This window comes from Gopherus flavomarginatus, chromosome 22 (assembly GCF_025201925.1).
Source record: "Gopherus flavomarginatus isolate rGopFla2 chromosome 22, rGopFla2.mat.asm, whole genome shotgun sequence".
Classification (NCBI taxonomy): Eukaryota; Metazoa; Chordata; order Testudines; family Testudinidae; genus Gopherus; species Gopherus flavomarginatus.
In genome coordinates this window covers 7,808,158-7,831,183 of record NC_066638.1, presented here as the reverse complement: position 1 = coordinate 7,831,183, position 23,026 = coordinate 7,808,158, and the positions used below count along the sequence as shown (strand labels likewise).

The window sequence follows — 23,026 nt, the reverse complement described above, 5'->3', positions numbered from 1 at the left end:
AAATGGAAAGTTAATGCCCTGGCTCAAAGCTGGTGATTTACCTTCCCTCTTTGTCATTAATGCTGCAAAGCACCTCAGAGCACGCTACAAAGACCATCTGTTTGACCTTTGCTTTCCTAGGAGAACGTTTGTTCCCCCTGATCCAAGCTATGCACCCCAGCCTTGCGGGGAAGATCACAGGAATGCTACTAGAGATTGACAATTCCGAACTACTGCACATGCTGGAGTCTCCAGAATCCCTCCGGTCAAAGGTAAATTCCCATGCCCTTCATGGCAGGCTTGGCTGGAGAGTGATCATGGATCTTATTTTTTCATTTGTCTACCCCAGGTGGAGGAGGCTGTTGCAGTGTTGCAGGCTCACCAAGCCAAGAAGGAAGCTGCCCAGAAGGTGGGCGTGGTTGCTGCTACCTCTTAAACCAGGAAGACTGGTGAGTGCATTCCTGCCCTCCTCTTCAATCTGAAGCTTTCAGTCTCAGAGTAACTCGAATACTGTTTGTAGGGAGTGCAGCCTGCCTAGAAATGGGGTCAGGGCTCCAGCAGAATTTCAGTCCATTCCTTGCAGATCAGTGCAGTTTTGCATACAGAAATTCTTGAGGATAGAAGCTTCAGAACTTTTCTTTTAGAGATCCATTCACATTTCATCTTCAGACAGGTTTCTTGAGTTCCTGAAGTATCTCCAGCTGCTAGCGTGTCAGGGAAGGATAAAAATATACTGAAATGAGATTTGTGAAGACCATTCAATTATTAATCCATGTCAAAGAATAGAATCCATCAAAATAAGAGCAAAGCCACAAGACATCAGTCATTTTTGGGCAGGGCAAAATGGAGACACAGCACACCTAAATGTCCAGGTTTATCCAAGTTGACAAGTACCTTTTAATTAAAATTACCTACTGTGTTTTTAATTCTTACTGTTACCAGTGATTCTTGTCAATTATCTGCTAAGTAATGCTTTCAGTTTCTCTGAATGCCCCTGTGGATGAATGGCTTAAACTACATCTAGATCAGGGGTAGGTAACCTATGGCACATGTGCCAAAGATGGCACGTGAACTGATTTTCAGTGGCACTCACACTGCCTGGTCCTGACCACCAGTACCAGGGGGCTCTGCATTTTAATTTAATTTTAAATGAATCTTCTTAAACATTTTAAAAACCTTATTTACTTTACATACCACAATAGTTTAGTTATATATTATAGACTTATAGAAAGAGACCTTCTAAAAATGTTAAAATGTATTACTGGCACGCGAAACCTTAAATTAGAATGAATAAATGAAGACTCGGCCCAGCACTTCTGAAAGGTTGCCAACCCCGATCTAGATTTTCACATGCCTTTCCATAGCAGCTTCCCCTCATAAATTCCCTAACGTAGATTAGTCTGGAATTATTGTGGTCCAATAAAAGATATTACCTCACCTGCCTTGTGTGTGTCATGTCCTGGGACCAACTTGGCTACAACACTGACCATTAAGGCACTTTATATGAGGCGGTTATGACAGGGTATCACCACTTCTGGCGCTAAAGATTTATAGGAAATCTTCCCTTTCAGGAGGCACTGTCGGTTTAAAATGACAACAGCCAATCTGGCAAGTCATTATAAAGGACAAATGTAGTATGCAAATTAGATAGTAAATTTGCCCCTTGGGTTTTTTAATAGGTTGGTAATTTTGAGTATTGGCACACTGGGCTGGATTGAGCTTTGTTGCCTGTAGAGAATTTAGTATTTTCTTAACCATTTTTTCCCCCCCCTCATAGGATGCAAAGAAGCCAAATAGCCCCTTCACGGACATCAGTTCAAGATGTTTGGAGATACCCTTCGCTGTCCTGCAGATCTCAACACCATGCAACATATCACATAGCTATACTGTATTTTGTAAATTAATCTTTAAAAATCTTGTTTAAAAAGTCAATTCCATGACACTTTAGGTTTCCAAGACCAGGATTAAGTTTGCAAGCTTTTCCTTTGTGGCCAGGACAGAGCTAATCTTTGTCTTTTGTAAGCAGGACGTTGAGGATTTCTGACTGGAAGTTTTTTGTGGGTTTGGTTTTTAACTGAACAATCCAGTTTGCGAAGTCTGGAAAGCCTTTATCAATAAAGGAAGAAAACCTTTCATTAAATGGGTCTTTTCTCCTATCTGTTATGCCAAACCACATGCATTTCTTTTACTTGTCAGAAATAAACTGTTAAGCAATTGTCACATGATTTAAAAACTTAAAGTTGTGATTTAATGGCACTATTTTCTCCTTCTCTGTGTCTCAACATGACAGTCCCTGCTATCAAGCAGCCATGCTAAAATACCGCTTGACATTTTGACTTCAAACTGTAGCGTTTGGGTCTGGTTGGAATTTGAAAAGTAAACCCTTAAAGAAAGCCCATTGTATTGGAAATGGTGTTGATTTCATAGGTGGGACACAGCCCTCTGAAATGGTATTGGGAGACATTTTTCAGATGAAAGATAGAGAAGGGGTTCTGATTACATTCCATTAAAAAATCCCAGGGCACTGCAAGAGTGGAAAACACCCAGCCATTCTTCACGCTGGATGAGTACATACTGTGTACCTCCGTTCCTCCTGCATAATCAATTGGATATTTTATTTCACTTCCTTTTAAGAGTTGTATAGTGTCGTACTGTGCTAGTAAAACTATTCTGCGCCTTCGAGGTCCCTGCATTTCAGTGGCGGAGTTTTGATATGTGCTATGTAAAGTGGTTTGGGGACGTTCTTTGGCATGGAGGGTATTCTATAAATGACTCAGAGGTACAGCCCAACAAGGTAGGTTTAGAATTATCAAAGGATTTAAGAGAATCTCCACTAAAGGAAAACTGCTGAGCTGGAAAGCACACTTCAGTTTCTCTGCAAAAGGAGGATGATGTCTGCTTCACAGGGGAGCTATGGCTTAATACCGAGTTGCAAAGCATTTTTAGATCCTTGGAAGAACGGTGCTAGAAAAGTATAAAGTGCTCTTTTGGTTTCTAGATTTAAATGCCACCTTGATATTCCACTTTGCCAATTTGTGGTGTTTTTGAGAGCAGGCCAAGGTATTGAAATATACAAGAATCTCCCTCTGGATTCTGGTCTATAACTCTGCCTAAACCCAAGAGAGAAGCTAGGACAGCAAAAGTGCAACAGTGCAGTGCCCTGCATCTCCTGAGGGCAAGTCACAAAGCAGAGAATGTTGATTCTAATGATACGGACTCCTTTGTATGGGCAATTGAACAATATATTGTAACAAGATCCTGAAAAGGCTGGTAGCTCCTAATGGTCGGTTATACGTTGGACCTGTTATCTTAGCTGACCACTCTAATAATTCCGTTTCTGCTTCAGAGACGCAGTACCACAGTTCATAAATTTAAAGCAGGAAAATGGTTACTTTGCAGTCTGGTGGCATGACACTTACGGCATTAACTTATTGTTTGAAAATGCAGCTGTACCTCACTGAGCATCCCAGAGAGTCAGGGTAGGACCTGTGAAACGTGTTAGGCACAGGCAGTTGGCATTGGACTCCGATGCAAACACAGCTCTTGCAAGCACCTTTAAGTTCTATGATCACTGGACACCCTGCCATTCAGGATCAGGTATCCCGTGGGGTAAGTCTTGTAGCCCCATTTACAATCTATCCTCAGTCAGTTTGCATTAACTCCTACTTCTAAACCACACACACACAAATTGCTGCACCTACTGGCTGTAATGCTAGCTGGAGCCACAGAAACTCCTCAGAAGCAATAGCAACTAGTGGATACTATGGTTAGGGGGAAAAAAACCCTATAACTCAGAGGTTGCTTCAATAATCTTGACCACCTAATCGCACTGTAGTGGATAAGGGTTAAGATATTTGTTCTATGGAGGCAGTTGATCATCCTGAATCACTAGGTTGGTGTAATTTCCCTTCTTCCCTAGGAAAAACGCCGTTCTACCTGGGGTTACTAATTCACAGAGTCTAAGGCCCAAAGGGACTGCTGGGATCATCTGTTCCACTGCACAGCGTGGGCCTGAGCCCTCCCCCCAAATAATTCCTAGAGTGGATCTTACAGAAAAACCTCTCATCTTGATTTGAAAATGGGCAGTGGTGGAGAATCTACCATCAGCCTTGGTTTGTCATCCCAAGGGTTAATTCCTCCGTTAATAACGGATGCCTTATTTCCACTCTGACTTTGTTTAGCTACAACTTCCAGCTACTGGGTCTTGTACCTTCCTCGCTAGAATAAGCCGAGTATCCCATGTCTGCCCCCCCCCCGAAGGTCCTACAGCCTGTGCGCTAGTCACAGCTGGGGCTCCTTGCCGCTGGCGCTACTGTTACTGGAGCCTCGTGCCCCGTACCCTAAATGCAGAATGCCGGGTCTAGGGTCGGCTTTTAACCCCCACCAGCCGGCCGAGCAAGAGCCAGCCCGGGCAGGCTTGTGAGCCGAGCGCACCGGGGCGCTCGCTGTTACAGGCCGGGAGACATTTCCAGGGACTCGCACGGGCAAAATCCTGCACCCGGAGCGGGGCAAAGGGCCCCACCCGCGCCTCGGAGCCGCGTGTCTCGCCAGGGGCGGGCCGGGCCGGGCTGCAGGCGGGGCGCGGGGTGAGGTTCCGGGGCAAGGGGAGGGCTTGGGGCGGGAAGATGGCCTCCACCAAGCGCGTGCTGTATGTGGGTGAGTAGCGGCGGTGCAGCCGGAGCGGGGCTGGGGGTGAAGCGCCCCACGTGGGCCCCTTGCAATCAGCTGATCCCCCGGGGAGGCCTCCGAAGAACCCCCCCGTCCCCTGCCTTGCCCGCTTCTCCCCCACCGCCTCTGGCCACTGCCGGATTCCCCGGGGTCTCGCTCCTGTTGCCTTGTCCCAGCCGGTGCAGGGAGCGGATTGTCAGAGGCTGGGGAGAACGATAAACCCCGTCCGAAGTCATGGGATTGGGTTAAACGTCGGGGGTGGGGGGATAAACTAGCGCTGAGCCTTTGATGATCTTTACATTTTCCTGCTTGTCACTGCAGGGCTGGGAACATACTGTTCATCGGTCTTTTTAAAGCGCTCCTGTTCTCAGACTCCCAGGAATCCGAGAGCTGGGGCTTTAGGGGTAACACAGAAGAGCAGGAGCCTCACAAAAATGGCGAGAGTGGGTCAGACTAAGCTTAAATGAAAACTAAATGGCACTTTCAAATAGTCACCTTCCTTTCCCTGCACCTCTCAACGTTGACTTAAACTAGTGGGATGCGTACTGCTGTCATGCATGAACGGATTGGGATGAATGGCTGAATGCCCATAATGTTTAAACTCGGATGCCTAACCCCCTGTGGCCTGGTCTTCAGGGGGGTTTGTGAGCAGGGCCGGCTCCAGCAGGAAAAGAAAAAGTGATTGTGATCACCTCTGCCACCACTTCCGAATTTGGCGGCTGGTCCTTCGCTCCAAGAGGGAGTGAGGGCCCCGCCGCCGAATTCCCGCCGAAGAGCCGGATGTGCTGCCCCTCTCCGTTGGCCACCCCAAGCACCTGCTTGCTGGGCTGGTGCCTGGAGCCAGCCCTGTTTGTGAGAGCAGCTGCTCTTTATGAAAACCGGGCCTCTTTTAGCCAGGCACCTGAGTTCAAACACTCTGGCCTGTGTGCTGGCTGTATGCCATGTGTGTTTCCTGCCCAAGTAGGTTCTGTTCACAGGTTGGGCTGCATATCCAGGCAACTTGGCAGCACAGATGTTACTCAACCCCCTTCCCAACTTTTTAATAGCTGCTTGCTCTCCCCCCTCAACCAAGCTGCAGGGCTTGTGTGTTCTTGCCCTCCCCTGACCTCCAAATGACTTGCTAAATTAACGTTGTCCCCTGTGCTTAGCTGATCCATGGAACCTGTCTGCAGCAGGGATGGAAGATTGAGACTTGGGGGTTCTACTCCACTTCCTTGTGTCTGATCTGCTAGTTTGTGCTGGGCAATGTGTATTTGTGTAGCTGTTAGCTAGGGCAGGGCAAGTACGTCTGACGTGCCAGCATGTGCAGGCAATCTGATGGTTCTGTTCCACTTCCTTGTATGTGACCTGTCCCCTTATGCCAAGGTTCCCCCCTTTTACCCTGGAAATCTGCCTGCACTTCAGTTTCCAGCCAAGTCTCCATGTTACTCTATTTGGATCTATTCCTGAGCTAGCAGGTGGGTTGTGCAGAGGTTGCAGTTCTGTACAACTTCGCACCAAGATGGTGCTGGTGTGGGTAAGGTCAGGTCCGTGATGCAGCATGGCTGATTAAAGTTTGGCTGATCAGACTGCACCATGTGGTGCACAAAATCTTCCCTTTGCTCACTGGCTTTGGCTCAGTACGTCTGGCAGGTCTGAGAATGCCTGTCCTTGCTCATGTGCCTATCTGTTGCCATTGGGAGAGCTGAAGAATCTGGTTCTGGGATAGGATTAACAGATTTGGGGTTTTTTTTGCGGGTGGGAGGGTTGTGTGAGTATTTGGTCCAAGCCAGATGTAGATTAGCAAGCAGAAAAGGAGCAGGAATTGGTTGTGAATTCAAGTGGTGCTTGCATTGTTCATTTCTTCAAAAGGGTTTTTAAAAAGTTAGGAGGTTGGAATGGGTTCCCCGCTCCTCCTTTTAGGGCAGGGCCGGCTCCAGGCACCAGCGAAGGAAGCACATGCTAAGGGGCGGCATTCCATCCATTCTTGGGGCGGCACAGTCCAGGTGGCTTTTTTTTGTGTGTGCGCGCGCTGGGAGCGGGGTGGGCAAAAATGGTCGAGCCGGCCTTGTTTTAGAGTCCTTATTTGCTGATGGGGAGGGTGGTGTCTCTTATACAGAAGGGATTTTCTTTCTCTGAGGCTACTGGAGGGTTTTGAAAACAGTGTAGAAGCCACTGGCGAAACTTCAGATCTTTCCCCAAGCTGTTGGCCCCAATCCTGCATCGACATAGCCACATTCTGCGCTAGCTGTAGTTTACAAGCTGTCTGTAATCAGCAGGCCATCCTTTCCTCTACACTGATGCCACTTGGCATCTGTTTCTGCACTGGAAAGCCTTCGTGGGCAAACAGGCTGCGCAGGTAGAGAACACTCTGTGTGACTTGCAGGTGGACTTGCAGAAGAGGTGGATGAGAAAGTTCTCCATGCTGCCTTTATTCCCTTTGGAGATATCACTGATATTCAGATACCTCTGGACTATGAAACTGGTGAGTCGGTTCCTGCTTTGGTCTGTCTTGTTTCTTGCTCTGTGTGGATCTCTGTGTCAGGAATCATGTCCAAGAATTCAAGAGAGTGTCCAGTTGCTTTCTTTAGCTGCTCTGTCCTTGAGGTTTGCTGCTTCCCAAGAAACCATGGCTTGCGAGGCTCCCTTAAAGAGAGAACCCTACATAATGGTAACTGTAGAGGTTTGTGCTTCTGTAACATCAAAATCTAGGGGCAGCATTTTCCCAGTGCATCAGGACCATTGGCGTTCATAGTGCTCTGAATTTGCTGGATGTGTTGGGTAACATGCTGTCTTTGGAATGTGCAAAACTTTAGAGGCTTGAGTTTTCCCATTAACTTGACCAGTTTCAGAAGTTTCTTTGCGTCTTCTGAATCACACCAGTACAATTTAAAATCCCGGCCCTCAGTAATCACCTACAAACCAGTGTCCTCTCCCTGCTTCTTAGCAACGATTTAATAGCAGTTGCAGTTAGATCTGTTATTACTAAAAGTCCATTATCTGACAACATAGTCTCCAGGACATGTGCTAGGACTCCCTGACACATTTGCATGAACAATTAAAACTAAATTACAGTTTTCAAAATAGATTAACACTGTATTTTGCAATGTCTTTTCTTTAAATCATGTTTGTTCATTTATTTCGTAAATAACTTTCAATACTTAGCAAAGAGATTTTTTCTTTCATTACATGCTACAGTGTGCCTTTTCTCTATCCTGGTTGTGAATTAAAACTCCAGTCCTGCAGTGATTTCCACGTGCACAGACTTCACTTCAGTGAGTCTCTGCATGGAGCTTATTTCGGGATGAAGGTGTAAAGTTAGCTCATCTTTTTGTACAACAAATTGTTTAAATGCAGTACTTGAGAATGACCTTGATGGAGATTTAGCTTCGTGAACGTCAGGGCAACAAAGAACATTTTAATGTTTCTGTACAACTTGAAGTAATTAAAAAATGGGCCATTTTGTTACCCCTGATGTTGCCAGTTCTTTGCACCAGCCGCTAAAAACACAAGTGTGTTTGAAACAAAGTCTGAATTCTCAAATGGAGAGGCAGTAGCAGACATATTAATTTCCCTTAGCAGCGCGAGTGACTTTGTCAAATCTCTTGTTCTTTGGCTTTCTCAGCAGCTGTAACTGTTCCTTATCTCTCCACAGAAAAGCACCGGGGATTTGCTTTCATTGAATTTGAGTTGGCAGAGGTGAGAAAGGAGCAAATTTTAATTCTGAGTTTGAAATCTCTTCTTCCACCACCATTTTATCACCCAGTCCTGCTCCCACCGAAGTCACTGGTAGTTTTGCAGTTGACTTAAGTGGGAATAGGATTGCGCCCTTTGTTCCTGACTCCTTCAAGGTTAACAGTCATGGCTACATATGGTTCTCCCTCTGCTGGAATCACTGTCCCACTTCTGGGTCCAGTTTTTCCATCTCTGTTTCTTCTGCTTTCTTTGGATGACCCTGCAGAAACACCTCCATCTTGGAAACTTTTCGTGGTCCAAAATCTTGACCAGGGCTAACTCAGTCCGTGATGCCAGTGGTGGTTTTAGCTCAGTAGATACCACGTGCTGTCACCTGTTTGTGGCCCGATGACCCTATCGCAGGCTTCAGATAATAAAAATCAGCACAACAAGGGACCCAGATGGTGTGCAGTTTGGAGGCATTAGCTGATTGGATCAATGGGGAGAAAACCATGAATGCATCTGCCCCTATGTCTGAAAATGCTTGTGAAGGTCCACGTGAGGTGTGGCAAGAAGCTACAGGCTTTGTATTGAGGAGCGAGGTTAGACAATTGCTCCCAGTCCAGGATATGCATTGATATGAAATCCTAGCAGCCGTCTATGCACCTAGTGTGGCTTTTTTACAGGAGTCAAGGCGGAATTAGCAATAACGTATTTTCTTTTGCTCTTCCCTCAGGACGCTGCAGCAGCTATTGACAACATGGTATGGATCACATTCCTCTTTACTGAACGTTCGTGGTGGAAGTGTAGCTTACTCCGCTCCCAGTACGATGGGCCATGACAGGATGTCTCAGTGTCATCTGGAGATTTCTGTTAATCTCTTGTATCTAATGACCCTCATCCCCTTCACAGCTGATCATAGCTCTTAGGCTGAGGAAGGGAAACATGGATCTGATACCCTCTGGAGTGGGTGGGTTTTTTTGGTAACTCGTTTCTGAACTCTCCCCATGTAACAGCTGTCGGGAAGGGACACAAGTCAGAAAAGAATCTCAGCAGTTTGTAGTACTGGCTGCACGTTCTTCAAGTGTAAAGTGACTTGCTGGCTAAAATAGGGGCAGTGGCTGCTGTGGCATATGCCTGCTTTGCATACCACAGACAACCGTTAGGCCGCCGGTGTGCCAAGGCCACTGCCTCTCATGCTTGCGGATATTATCTCCTCCCTGCCTCCCTCTTTTTCTCTTGTCTCCTGCTTCGTAAGTTCTTTGGGGCGGGGCTGTCTTTGTTCTGTGTTTGTCCATCACCTAGCCCAAGGTGCTCCTGGTCCATTCAGATAATCAACACTCTGACAGGGGAGAGGGAGGAAGGAGATTCTGGGTTTCTCTTGACTCCCTCGGAGCCTGGCAGGGCTTTGGAGAACACAGGAATTTCTCGCCTTTTTCTCTTCCGTTCTCCTTAGAACGAATCGGAGCTTTTTGGCAGGACGATTCGTGTCAACTTGGCCAAGCCGATGCGGATTAAGGAAGGCTCTTCCAGGCCCGGTGAGCTGGTGAATGAGAGGGGGGAGTACCTTCATGTCTTGCTGTCTGTCAGTAGTGCCTGGCAGTGTAGAGGTTCTGTTTGCTTGCTGTGTGTCTGCCTTCTCCATCGCTTTGCTTGGGCCTGTGTCACTTGGGCCCCTTGGTAAACGTTACCTGTGTAGAGTAGCCATTAGGCAAGACCGGGTGGGCTGATCCTGCTGGTAATTTTAGAGAGGTGACTAACGGGAGGTTTTGCTAGGCTGCGGCTACTGACGCAGTGAATATCATTTTCTCATTCACCTGTGTAATGGGTCTGTAATTCTCTATGCCACGGGCTCCATGTCCTTAGGGTTCCCCTCCAGGGACTGAGTCCTCCTGCTCCTTCAAAGCTGTCTAGAACACACTGTGGTTAGAGAAGAACTCATGGTTTGGTTTAGACCCTGTTCTGATCCCTTCTTCTCTCTGTCCCAGTCTGGTCGGATGATGACTGGTTGAAGAAGTTTTCGGGGAAGACGCTTGAGGAAAATGCAGAGGAAGAGGGAGCAGAGCCTTCCAAATCAGAGACGCAGGAGGTAAACAACAGGACTGTGGCCTTCTGTGTGGAGAAGGAAGGGATCAAGTGGTGGATTTGACTTGTTCCTTTTGCATCGTTCAAAAGGATGTGTTGAAAACGGTCTGGGTTTGGGTGGGTCGTGGGTTTAAACGTCTCTCTGAGTTGCAGTGTGTCAGACACGTGGCAGTAGCGCCGCAGGCCTTGCAACTTCAGAAATTCCTTTCCGATGCCACAGAAACTGAAGATGGCTAGTTCAAAGCTAGCTCAAGTCACAAGAACAACGTCCATGGGCATGGGCCAGACTCGAGTCCAGCCCAGCCCGGGACCCTGGGTACGTTCTGAAGCAGCTAACTCGGGCCGCGTATGCTGCTGCAGCTTCGCTGCTCTTGTTACTTGAGCTGGAGTAAAGCTAGCTCAGGTATGTCTACACGGGCTGCTGTCACACTCCTGATTGCAGGGTTGATATTCCTTGCAGGAGGGGGAGCAGCCACGCCCAGCAGGTGGAACGTCACAGCCTGCTGTCCCATCGGTGCTGGGTGTCTTAAGCGATGAGCCACTGAAGGCTGAGAGCTCAGGGCTGGAGACATGTAAGAAGAACCTATGGGAACATAACTTTGTTTCTCTTCCCTAGGGTGAGCCTCCTGCTAAGAAGTCCAGGGCCAATCCTCAGGTGTACATGGACATCAAGATTGGAAACAAGCCCGCTGGCCGAATCCAGATTCTTCTGCGTTCGGACATTGTGCCCATGACAGCGGGTGAGAGAGTGTGCCACATCTCTAAGGCACTTTCTAAGAGGGAGTGGCCAACCTGAGCCTGAGAAGGAGCCAGAATTTACCAGTGTACATTGCCAAAGAGCCACAGTAATACGTCTGCAGCCCCCCACCAGCTCCCCCACCCCGCTCCCAGTGCCTCCAACCCACCAGCAGTCCAGCTGATCAGTGCCTCCCCATCCCTCCCGATCAGCTGTTTTACGGCATGCAGGAGGCTCTGGGGAAGGGGGTGGGGGGAGGAGCAAGGGCATGGCAGGCTCAGGAGAGGGGGCAGGAAGGGGTGGAGTAGGGGCAGGGCCTGTGGCGGAGCCGGGGGGTGAGCAGTGAGCATCCCCCAGCACATTGGAAAGTTGGCGCCTTTAGCTCCAGCCCCGGAGTCGGTGCCTATACCAGGAGTCTCATTAACTTCTGAAGAGCCGCATGTGGGTCCGGAGCCACAGTTGGCCACCTCTGGTCTAAGATGAGCTTTTGCATATAGTCCCATTGCTGGCATTTTGAACTTGGATTTTGCGTTCTTTCCTCCCCTGTCCTGCGGGGCCCCTCTCCCCCCCTCCCAGAGAATTTCCGCTGCTTATGCACCCACGAAAAGAACTTTGGCTTCAAGGGGAGCAGTTTCCACCGCATCATCCCCCAGTTCATGTGTCAGGCTGGAGATTTCACCAACCACAATGGCACCGGAGGCAAATCCATCTACGGGAAGAAGTTTGACGATGAAAACTTTATTCTGAAGCACACGGGACCAGGTAAGGCCAGATCCTGTGGGCGCGGGAGCAGGCTGGCTTAGTGGGGCTGCGACTGCCTGGGGCAGATTGCTGGAACTTTTGGGGGGCGACTGAGTTTGTTGTTGGTAAACAGGGCTGGATTCTGACCCTCTGTCTACACAGTACGCTACTCGCTCCCTTCCCACGGGCGTAAATAGCAGCATAGGGGGTGAGGCCTGGCATAGTAGAATAGACACACGCCAGAACCTTCTGGTATGTACCCTACACGGCTCTCTACATGCCCAAGACGTGCCTCCCACAGCTGCATGGATGGTATTTAGCAGAGTCGTGTCCCACTGACTGTCCTCTGCCAGAATCTTACGCAGCCGCATGTAGCTATGCAGTCGGCTACACGTACCCTATGTGCCACTGCCAGTGGTTTGCCGTATAGACTGTAGGCACCGACTCCGTGGGTGCTTCAGGGAAAAATTAGCGGGTGCTTTGCAGCCACTGGCAGCCAAGCTCCCCTCACCCCCAGCCCCACCACCACCACCTCCCCTGAGTGTGCCATGTCCCTGCTCCTCTGCCTACCTCCCAGTGTTTCCCGCCCGGCCGCCGCCAAACAGCTGTTTGGGCAGTGTTGGCACACTCCAGGAAGGGAGGGGGTGGAGCAGGAATGTGGCATGCTCGGGGAAGAGGCGGGGCTGGGGCTGGGATTTGGGAAAGGAGTTGGAATATTGGCAGGGAGAGGGCAGACTTGGGATGGAGACTTTGGGGAAGGGGTTGGAATCGGGGTAGTGGGGCAGGGGCATGGGGTAGAGTGGGGGTGGGGGTCGAGCACCCAGGGGACAGCGGTACCTACGGTATAGATGTAGCCAGAGAGCGAAGCTCTTGCATCAGCTACAGATTGGGGACAGCCCTTCTCTTCCATACACCCCTCTTCCCCCCACCACATAGACGCGTTGCACCACTGATGTGCTGCGAACTTGACTTGGAAAGAGCATCTCTAGGAGTGGGAGAGGATTTCATTGTCTGTGGCCAATTCAGCCCCTTGCTTCTTAGCTTGTCGGCAAAGGGAGACCATGCTAACCCCGTGGGTGAGGTTTGTGATACGGACACCTGTCCCCTAGGAAGTGACCTATGTCACCCACATACGTCATGAGGCCACCAACGTATTTTACGCAGGCCACCAAGCAGCTGCCCAGTAGCCATCAGATGATAGCAACAGTTGGTCCCAGCTGCCCTAGGCTGGATTTGCACTAGGGACCCCGAAGTAAGAGTTTATGAGCAGGATGTACAACGGGGTTGCTTAGGATAGCGGGGGACTGGAGCTGATGACCCAAGAGGTCATTTCCAGTCCTGTGTCTCTAAGAGGCTCAATATTAGCCATTCAGCTCTCCCACTGTCCCTTAGCTTAGCCAATTTCACACTTGTTGTGCTCAGTGTCTGATGCATTAATATGGTGCTGCAGGCTGGGTTGTAAACACTGTAGGGAATGTTGATTTGGATTTTTTATTTCCATTCGGAGGGACGGGGGCAGGAGGCAGTAATATTCCATGGGACAGTTTCGATGGATCTTATATTTTATAAAAATCTAAACTTGCAACCTCATTTGGCCTGGCCACGCTCCTTGTAATACGTACTGTGCTGTACGCACGGTGGGAGGGTACATGGTAGTAACAAACACTGTGGGGAGCAATGTGTAATGGCTTTATCATAAATGGGACTGATGAAGCCTGAGACAGGAGAAGAAAGGAAGCAGCGGGCAGCACTGTATTATGAACCTGAAAACATACTAGCAAACGGTCTCTCTCTTGATCCTTGTGGCTGTCCTGTGATGAGGGGGCTGCTGAAGGAGTGTTTGTATTAGGCAGTCAGTGTCCAGATGTGGTGGTGATCTTAACAGTGAGCGTAGAGCAGATCTATGATAAATGGTGTATTTGTCAGCTGTTTGGGGCAGGGACCATCCTGTCCAGCCCCCAGCATGGTCGGGTCCTGCTCCATGACTGGACCTCAATACAATAACAACATTTTGTCCCCAGGGTTGTTATCAATGGCGAACTCTGGCCCAAATACCAACGGCTCCCAGTTCTTCATCACTTGTGATAAAACAGACTGGCTGGACGGCAAGCATGTGGTCTTTGGAGAGGTGACAGAAGGGATGGAGGTGGTGCGGCAGATCGAGGTAGGAGTCCAGGGAGCAGACAACGGGACGTTTCCCCAGTTGTTTCTTTGGTCTGACTTGGAGATTTGTCTTTACTTCTTGTTTCATTTGTCTTAAGGCTCAAGGCAGCAAAGATGGGAAACCCAAGGAGAAAGTGATCATTTCAGACTGTGGGGAGTATGTGTGAGTCCCTGTCTGTCAGGAGTCTGGATGGGGTGACCAGGTGAGCGGTGAAGGCTGGAAGTTGTTCTGGATGGGGAAAAAAGAACTGGAGACTGCCAAGAAGAAAAGTCACCTTCTTACTCCACAAGTCCCACCTGCTATATAGTTTCTTTAGAAACTACCATACTGGCTTGGGCTGGACAGTCCGGTCAGTAGACAGCATAGGCTCATGAGTGGGTGCGTTTCCACCCGGGGGGGCCACAGCAAACTTTAAAAAAACATGCAAATAGTTTGTCCAATCCGGAGTGGATCCTGTGTCCCTCCTCTGCGAACATCTCCAGTCCTGCCGGTGTCTTCTGCAGAGAATTTTTACTTGTTTAAAATAAAGCAGAGCTTTTATAAAATACCTAAAAGGTGCCCCTTATCTTGGAATTCTCACACTGTTGTGTTGTTTAGCACACAGATCGTGGTAACGTCTAGAGGTCAGCAAAGTACGAACAACAGTCCCCACCTGTTTCTTACAATCTAAGAAAGTTGCTATCACGGGAAAGGTTTGAAGAAGCAGAAGTCTGCCTTGTGTTGTGTGGAGTTACTTGCGGACCCTCTGCTGTTCAGCCAGCTGCTTTGGGTTTGTGTGTTTAGCAGCCAGTGGGTGTGTGTGTTTAACAGCCTTTCTAGCCGACCTCCGACATCACCTCCCTATGCCTTGGTTTTCCCTTCTGTGAAATGGGGATACTGATACTGAGCCACATCGTAAAATGCTTTGAGCTCGCTGGATGAAAAGAGCTAGGCAGTGCCATCAGTTAGTTCGTCTAGTGCACAGCCCTAGCGAAGGACTGTCCTCTGCACTAAAATCCCTACCGGCATTTTGTCTAGCGTTATGCTCACGCACCCCTTTAGTGCTGATGTGGTGCAGGCGGATGGCAGCTACAAACAGCGCGACAGTTGGCATTTGCAGTGACTGTGAATGAGTTTTAGGCAGTGAAAGGCCCTTTGAAAAGCTTTCCCTGACACTGATGTTCGTGTTTACGCTTTGCGTCTGTGTGTGTTCGTTCCCACCAGGGCAGCTCTTGGGAAAGGCTCGCTCGCAAATGGCCCTGGGCTCTGTTTTTGTCCTCCAAGAAACTGAACCCCTGGTTGTGCTAAGCGAGGGAACGGAACTGAGGTGTAGGTACCATAGGAAAGATTGCACCCAGAAAGGGACGCATCTCTCTAATTCCTGCAACAAGGTGTCTGTCTAAGCCCAAACATCCTGAATGTGGCGGATCCTGCTCCAGGCAATGTCCTAGCGTTTGCTCAAATAGCATTTAGCTGTTGATTTATGTCACAGGTCGTTATCAGTGGCTACCATTTGCACGACAGAGGAAAGAAAGGTTAGTCTCACCTGTTGGGTCGGTGCTGAAATAATAGACACAAGAAGTCTGAGTGCACAAAGCGAGCTCATTTCCTTAGCAGGAATAACATTTTCTGTAACCACCACTTTGTAATTCTTCATTTTTTAAAAGTGAAATGAAAAAGAGCCTGTCAGGTTTGTGTGGGTCAGAGGTCACTTGGACTCTCGCAGGAGAGCTGAGTTAAATATGGCAACGATATTGTATGAGACAGTCTCTGTGTCTGAAAAAGAAACTCCCGTTCACACTGGCATGAATATGGGCAGAGTAGTGACTCTGGCTTTGTCTCCAATTATGGCCTAGCTTGTTTTGCCTTTAGATAGTTGCTTTGGTACTACTGAATACATGGGGCGGTGTCATTTACAAAGCTATCCTTAAGGAGACTGCTCTGCGAGAGCTTCTCAAAATGTGTTTTTATATTTGTTTGCAGTGTGGTTGTAGCTGTGCAGGTCCCAGCACTGGATTCTGTGTAGCTCAGAAGTTTGCACCTTCCGTCAACAGAAGGTGGACCAATAAAACATATTTCTTCACTGACCACATATTTTTTATAGAGACAAGGCGGGTCTGCTAGAATCTTCTATTGTACCTGTTATGCGTGCATTTCATTAATTTCTTGATTTACATATTTTAAAATGTACAGAAATGTTGATATTCGACACTACACATGGTGTGGGGTTTTAGAAATCTACAGGTAGACCTTCTCCCTCCATTCTTCGTTTGCTGTGATCCTTCGGACAAAATGTAGCTGTAAGGCAAAAGAATCCATTCTAAAAGGCAGGGTGTGTCTAGTACTGAGTGGCTGGTAGGTTAAGCTAAAACCAATAATACATAGCTCTTATATGGCACTTTTAATTAGTAGATGTCAAAGCATTTTACAAAGACAGGGTTAGTATCATCATTTCTGTTTTACAGATGGGGAAACTGAGGCACAGATACGGGAAGTGACTTGCCTAAGGTCACCCAGCTGGCCCGTGGCAGAACTGGAAATAGAACCAGGTCTCCTGATCCATCTACTAGGAACACAACCTCTCTGACTAAAACAAACGATCATTCTAATGAGCAGTAACCTCAAACATTTGTAGTTACAGGTTTTCAGCTTTGAAAAGTTTAGGACTGAAAGAAAGTGTTGGTGAACATTTATTTCATTTCCTTCAAGGACCGCAGTCAGGAGTTTCCAGCTGAAATTAATATGCAGCTGCGGAGGCCGAGCAAACAAGCTGCAATGAACGTGACATGGAATATAGAAAAGAGGGGAAAGGAAAACAGGAAGTACTAGCTGTGACTATTGCAGATCAAAACTATAACTATGTTTTTTGCATTAACATTAGCTGCCACAGCATAACCTTACGGTTGCCCAATTAGGCTTAAGTGTTTTGATCCGGAAAAAAATCACTTCTGCGTTTTCCATAGTTATCTCTTTTTTTTTTCATTTGGGGTCTGATCCTGTATTCATTGAAACCAGTGCCACTGTTCATTGATTTGACTCGATGCAGGATTAGCCTATTACTTTACTTTTCTCTTTCATCATTTATGAGGGTTTGGGATCGTAAGTGTTTGCAGCCCAAGTTAAGTACGTGTATCACTTTACATGCACAAGTAGGCCTGCTGAAGTCATTGGCGCTAATCCCACGAGAAGTTACACGTGCAGTTAAGTGTCAGCAGGACTGGGAGTGTAGATGGCAGTTGGGTTGTGGCTGCATGCAGAAAAGAACACAGGTTCTTCCTTATTATTGCATTTGAAAAACTTAATAGTTTTACAGAAAGTCTAAAAGCAGGTTGCTAGGGAGTTGATGAAGGCAAGTACAATACAGCTATTCACCCAGAAGGAAAACTCCTCTTCATAAGCCATGCATGCACTTTGCTTGTTCATTTGCAAATTCAGAAGGCTAGTATGCATCAGGCACCTTCATTCCCCATTGTTCCTTTCCTGTCTCTATCAAAGGTTGATCCCACTTGCTTTTTCCTAGAGCGGCTTTTGCATTCAAGTATTTGCTAGTTTCAAGAGTTTGCAGATGTTTAGTTCTCAGTTATTTTAGGAAATTGGGATGGGGCAGCAGAGGGGAAGCACGCTGGTCTTGGCTGTGGACTTTCCAAGTTTCATGCTTGGAAAGTGAGCTTGGTCTGTCAACGGCTGGGTCACATCCTCTGAAATGCAGCTGTGATGTCTCATGCTATTTTTCAATGCAAGTCTCCTCTGGCTTGGGCCTGGCTTTTCAGATCATCAGACAGCTGTGGGATTTCTCTACAGGTGACTTTGCTTTGAGCTGCTGGTAAGGTCGCTGAACAAGTCCTTGGTTTATTTGTCTCTCAAGGCTTATCTACAGAAGGAAACTGTCTAGCATAGCTTGTCTGCTATAACTCCACAGGTGGGAGTTATACAAAAGAGTTATTCCAAAACGGCTAGGATGGTCACTTTCAGATGTGTGGATTAAGGCCAGAAGGGACCCTTGTATCAAGCTGGTCTGACAACCTGCAGCTCCATGGGCCTTAAATGTCACCCAGTAACATACGTTTGGCTAATGTTGCTAGTACCTGTAGCACAAGGCCTTAGCCATCCTAGAAAGTTAAATCAGTCAGACGGAGGCTGTTTTCCAAACTACAAACCCTTTACTGTCTCCTCGTTGAGCCATTGTCACACTGGGCTCATATCATGGCACCATGGTGACAGGATCAGGCAGAACAGACAACCCCTCCCAGTAGAGAAGGCAGACTGTTCCTAAATTGCTACACTTACTGTTCCTTACACTATTGCAGAGCCTGAAGGGAGGGGAGCCTGTTAGAATAACTGCCAACATGGGAATGACTGCAGCAGTTTTACATTAAAACTTTCCCCTCCACCCCCCCAGTGTGCAGAAAAGGGAGTTCTTGAAAAGTTGCAGGTGTAAGAATTTGCACTACAGGATCAGGGGCTTAAAATAATGTTTGTTTTTAATCTTTTCATTTAGACTCAAGCATGACCACAAATAATTTTTCATTTGAACACAATACTTTCCCTCCCCCACCCTATAAAGCTGACTGTTCCAGTTAGCAAATGAGGCTTAGTTTCTCAAAGGGGAGATGCGGCAGTACTGGAAGCACCTAGCTGTTCCGAAAGTGATGATTTCTTACCTCAATTCTCTTTACGTACGATAGCGGCTCACTATTTTGTCTTGTACATAATCATGTTTTGTTCAATCACTAGGTGATCCCCTAATCATAGTTAATGGGGGTGTTTGAGGGAAAATAGGCCTTTACAAAGCTTCATACTCAAATTTTGTGGAACATGACACAGTTTTAGGATGCTAGGCGTTGCCTGACTGGAGCGGACCCTTGAGGCCAGCTAATCCGATGTCCTGTCTGCAGCAGGAGCCGGTAGCGACTGCTGCAGAGAAACAGGTTAAGATGAAAGATAATTTTAGGAGAGTAGACAGGAGAATAATCTGTCCCCCAAATGAGGGCTCAGCGTCCTCTCTACTAGTTAGAGACGTGCTCAAGCCCTGAAACAGGATTGTTGATTACAATTTACTTATGTTCATGGCAGGACCCTGAAGCAAGGGTGTTTTCCTGCCCAGGGAGAGGTGCGCTGCTGTTCTTCAGGTCAAATCATGCAGCCCTGTGGCTGTACAAGCAGGAGCATTAGAAGAGGCCTAGAGAATTCAGAGTTCAGCAGGTGGCCTGGTGAGAGGCAGGTTAGAGCAGCTGCTAGCTCACAGAGGGAAGCCACAGGGCCCTGGAGCAGGCTGTCTGCCTGCTGGTTCACCCCTGCCTCAGGTACCAGGCTCCTGTGGGCCAAGTCGCATTGGGGCTGCATGGAAGCATCCAATCTCAGCAGCAGTTACTTCTGCTTGAATTAGCAGTAACATCCAGTTCTGGTTCTGAGGGGAAAGCTGGGGCAGCAGGCGGGAAACAGATGCACCAAGGACCTAGGCCATCGCATCACCCCCAGCTACCTCAAACCATCATCTGCTCTGGTGTGGAGCCCGGAGTCCATCGACCCCTAGTAGCAGAACAAGCAGGGGGCTTTAGGCCCCAGAGGCAGAGCAGCAGCGCTGACAATCCCCATCCTGCTCTCCCCTTGCCTAAGAGCGTGCTCGGGTCTGCTCCGCCGTGAGCCAGGGGAAGCTAAGAGGTGGTTTGGTTAAACACAAAAAACCCACCCCAAACCAGTCTGCTTAATTTTTGTGTCATTTGACCCTCCAGGACGCTGTAGTGTCCAAGTTCCACCAGCAGAGGGCATTAAGTCCCCATCCCTTCAACACCTATCCACTGCACCTCATGTAAAATATAAAACCATCACCAGAACATCTTAATGGAAACTTCAACCCAGGGCCAGCTTTAGGAACTGCAGGGCCTGATTAGAATACCCAGTGGCGAGGGGTCCTTCACTCACTCCTCCCCCACCCCACAAAGTGCCACCGAAGACCCGGAGAGAGTGAAGGAACCCCCCGCCCCCTGTGCCGCCGAAGACCCGGACCACTGCCGTGTATGTAAAAAAAAATTAAGGTGCCATGGGCGTGGGGCCCTCTTAGGCGCAGGGCCCAGTTCCGGGGAATCGGCCTAAAGCTGGCCCTGCTTCAACCCAGCTACTCTGTAGTTTAATGGGATCTCCATGCTCTGCCATTGGTAAATGTAGTAAGCTGTCCCTTCAGATCTGGCAGCACTCAGAAAGAAATAGCAAGTTCAAGGAGAAAAAAAAGTGCCGAAACCACTGAGTGTTCAGGTAGCAAACGTTTAGATTATAAAAATTATTATTGACATAATAGCCACATAAGCATCTCCACTGTGAGTGGAGTGGCTAATGCTGAATGCACTTCATAAAGGCATCCCCTGGCTGTGCAAAGATTGATGCTGCAGGGGCCACCTGGACAAACCTGGCTGCTGCCCAACAGCCCGACCCCTAACTCTAGGCACTTTTGAATAAAAGTTGAGATCCTCCCATGATTCTGGGAGCTGGTGCTTTAAGGAACATCCCAGCTAGCGTGAGCCTTGCAATAAAAAGCAGGACAATTAATTGGCATCACACTCAGATGTCAGGGGGATTGTGAGTGCTCGGTGTGTGTTAGGCCCTTTGGCAGATACGCTGAAGAATTCTTCTCTGAACTGCTGAGGAAAGTGAATAAAAAAACACCATCTCTGGGGTGTGTGCTGCAGCAAGCGAAGAACTACTGCTAAACTAGCAGTTTGACACGCTCAGCACCTATCCCAGACCTGAGGAAGAGCTCGGTGTAGCTTGAAAGCTTGTCTCTGTCACCCACAGACCGTAGGCCAGTACATGATATTCCCCCCAAGGCTCTGAACTAAGATTGGCACATTCAATTTGCATAAAAAGGAGAGCTGGTGAACAAGGATTGCTTTTCCTGCTCCACACCTCTGCTTTCCCAGGTATGGGAGAAGCAGATTTCTAGGAAGGGAACTTTCAGTATGCAATTCCTGAGGCAGGAGTTGGTCCCTTCTAAGAGGCTGGCCAGGAAAGGTGGGATTATAGCACAGCTGGACATACCGAGGGGAGCTTTAATCAAGCTAGCACAGGTAACAATAGCAGTGAAGGCGCAGAATTTGTCACGCCCCATGCTCCATTGCCATCCTTACTTCTGTGCTGCTGCTGACAGCAGCACTGCCTTCAGAGCTGGGTGGCCAGAGAGCAGTGACTTCTGGCTGGGGTGTTCACATGGTTTGCAGAGCAGGAGGACTATTTTTTTTTAAATCCTGCACCTGCCCCACAAGCTATTTTTATCCTGTTCCTGCTATTATGGTAGTGGGTCCTGTGGGACCCCCGTTTGTTGCCTCCCCCCCCGATTTGCACACTACTGATTTAAGCAGTAGAGTGTCCCCTAGTAAGGATGCAAGTATAGCTGTTCCTATGCAGGAAGGGGAATGATATTACCTAATTCCTATATAGCACTTTTCATCTGTAGATCTCAAAGTACTTTACAAAAAAAAGGGAGCATCATTATCCCCATTTTTACAAATGGGGAAACTGAGACACAGCCGCAGACCTAAGAACTAGAATGCGGTCTCCATAGGATAAGGCAACATTAAAGGGATCCTTTCCTTAGATCTTTCTTCTTTTGCCCCCGACACCCTCATTTAGGCGTCACTTCAAATAACTTAGCCCATAGAAAACAAATTGACCTGAAGCTGTCACACAATAAAGGATTCCCTCCCCCCAAAACAAATACTGGGTACAATTTTAGCAGACCCTAGGGGCTTTCGCCGAGAAATAGTGTCCACGCTACTAGGTCGTGACATTTACTAAAAACAAACATTAAGTGTTTACTTTCCAAACTAGGGGTTTATTTTATAACCATGGCCTAAGCTCGAGGTTTTTTTTTTCCCAGTTGGATGAATTTTCAAATGTTAAATGGGAAGAGAGGGTTCATTAGCCAGCTATTTAATTGGCTGACCGTGTTTTCATTTAGAGAAATGCAAGTGCGTGTTAAAACCATAATACTTGGACATAAGTAAGTAGATACTGAAAGATTTAGAAGCAGCTCAAGTCCTGCCTTCCTCGGCCTAGTCATCGGTGCAGTCTAAACTGTATCCAGTAATAATGAATAATCCAGGAGGCAGCTAGCCACAGTTCTATAACAAAACCCAATAGCCAGAAACACAACGTGACTTAAGCAGACCCCGATTTGCCGTCTCTAGTCTCATGAAGTATAGTAGGATAATAAAAGTGTTGTCTCGTCTACAACTAGGCGTTTGACTCTTACGGACTTCGGCACTATAAATGGGATTCAGACCTGTTAAAATAGTTCTTTTTCCTCACCACGAAACCAGCGATCGCATTGCCTCGGGGGCTTCAGTGGCAGCCACATGATTTCACCACCATGTTGCGGTGTTTTTTGAGGATCACGTTGTTGTTGCTGTCGTAATAGAGGACAGAGGTTGCGCTGAGCTTGGTAGGAGCACAACAGGCCTTGGGAACAGCCTCCGGCTTCATCAGATGGACCTGTGGAGGCAAACAAGCTGGTGTGAGAATTTTCACTGGTGACGAATGGCTGCTCCTCTGCAGGTTCCAGGCAGGATAAGGAACTTGTAGCAGGGAGTAACGAGCTATCTCAAGGTAAACATGTGGTTTTTCGAGTTAGTGAAAAGAAAAAGCTTCAAAGAGCGCAGCTCTTACCTGTAAAAAGGCTCTGATTGAATGGCTAGATTATTTTCAGCTTTCATCCAAATATTTATTCTAAACTTTTGGCAGCTCTCACTGCAGTTTATATTGGACTCATTCTCATGGCTCCACTCATCAGTTAAACTGAGATTTCTGTGCAGCGCCCTTGTCACGGAATATACTAACCTCAGTTAGAAAATACGCAGGTAAGAGAATGCAGCTTTAAAACTTGGTGTTTTTGTTACCCAGGAATAAAATATTTTGTTTAGATCAGCTTCTAGGCGCAAGTGGAAGGTAAGCCCTCCCCCGTGGGTGTTCAGTGTCCAGACTGAAAATTAATGTTGTGCAAAAAGTACTAAGTACACAACCTTGTCTCC

General features: G+C 47.8%; 3 protein-coding genes across 3 annotated transcripts in view; 2 read left to right on the top strand and 1 right to left on the bottom strand.

The window, feature by feature from the left end:
- PABPC4 (poly(A) binding protein cytoplasmic 4) overlaps nt 1-2,119 on the top strand; it is a 17,929-nt gene extending 15,810 nt beyond the window's left edge. The window contains exons 10-12 of the mRNA XM_050932192.1: nt 17-251; nt 329-428; nt 1,757-2,119. Of these exons, the coding sequence (XP_050788149.1) occupies nt 17-251; nt 329-415 (322 nt within the window). The 3' untranslated portion in view covers nt 416-428; nt 1,757-2,119. The remainder of the gene's footprint in view (nt 1-16; nt 252-328; nt 429-1,756) is intronic.
- A 2,466-nt stretch (nt 2,120-4,585) lies between these two features.
- Nucleotides 4,586-14,581, top strand: PPIE (peptidylprolyl isomerase E). The gene is made up of 10 exons (XM_050932206.1): nt 4,586-4,635; nt 7,013-7,111; nt 8,282-8,325; nt 9,038-9,064; nt 9,758-9,839; nt 10,290-10,390; nt 11,003-11,126; nt 11,699-11,884; nt 13,885-14,027; nt 14,125-14,581. The coding sequence occupies exons 1-10, from the start codon at nt 4,605-4,607 to the stop codon at nt 14,191-14,193; spliced, it is 906 nt and encodes a 301-aa protein (XP_050788163.1). The 5' UTR covers nt 4,586-4,604; the 3' UTR covers nt 14,194-14,581.
- A 5,596-nt stretch (nt 14,582-20,177) lies between these two features.
- LOC127039056 (bone morphogenetic protein 8A-like) overlaps nt 20,178-23,026 on the bottom strand; it is a 36,749-nt gene continuing 33,900 nt past the window's right edge. The window contains exon 7 of the mRNA XM_050932194.1: nt 20,178-22,490. Coding sequence (XP_050788151.1) covers nt 22,341-22,490 — 150 coding nt within the window. The 3' untranslated portion in view covers nt 20,178-22,340. The remainder of the gene's footprint in view (nt 22,491-23,026) is intronic.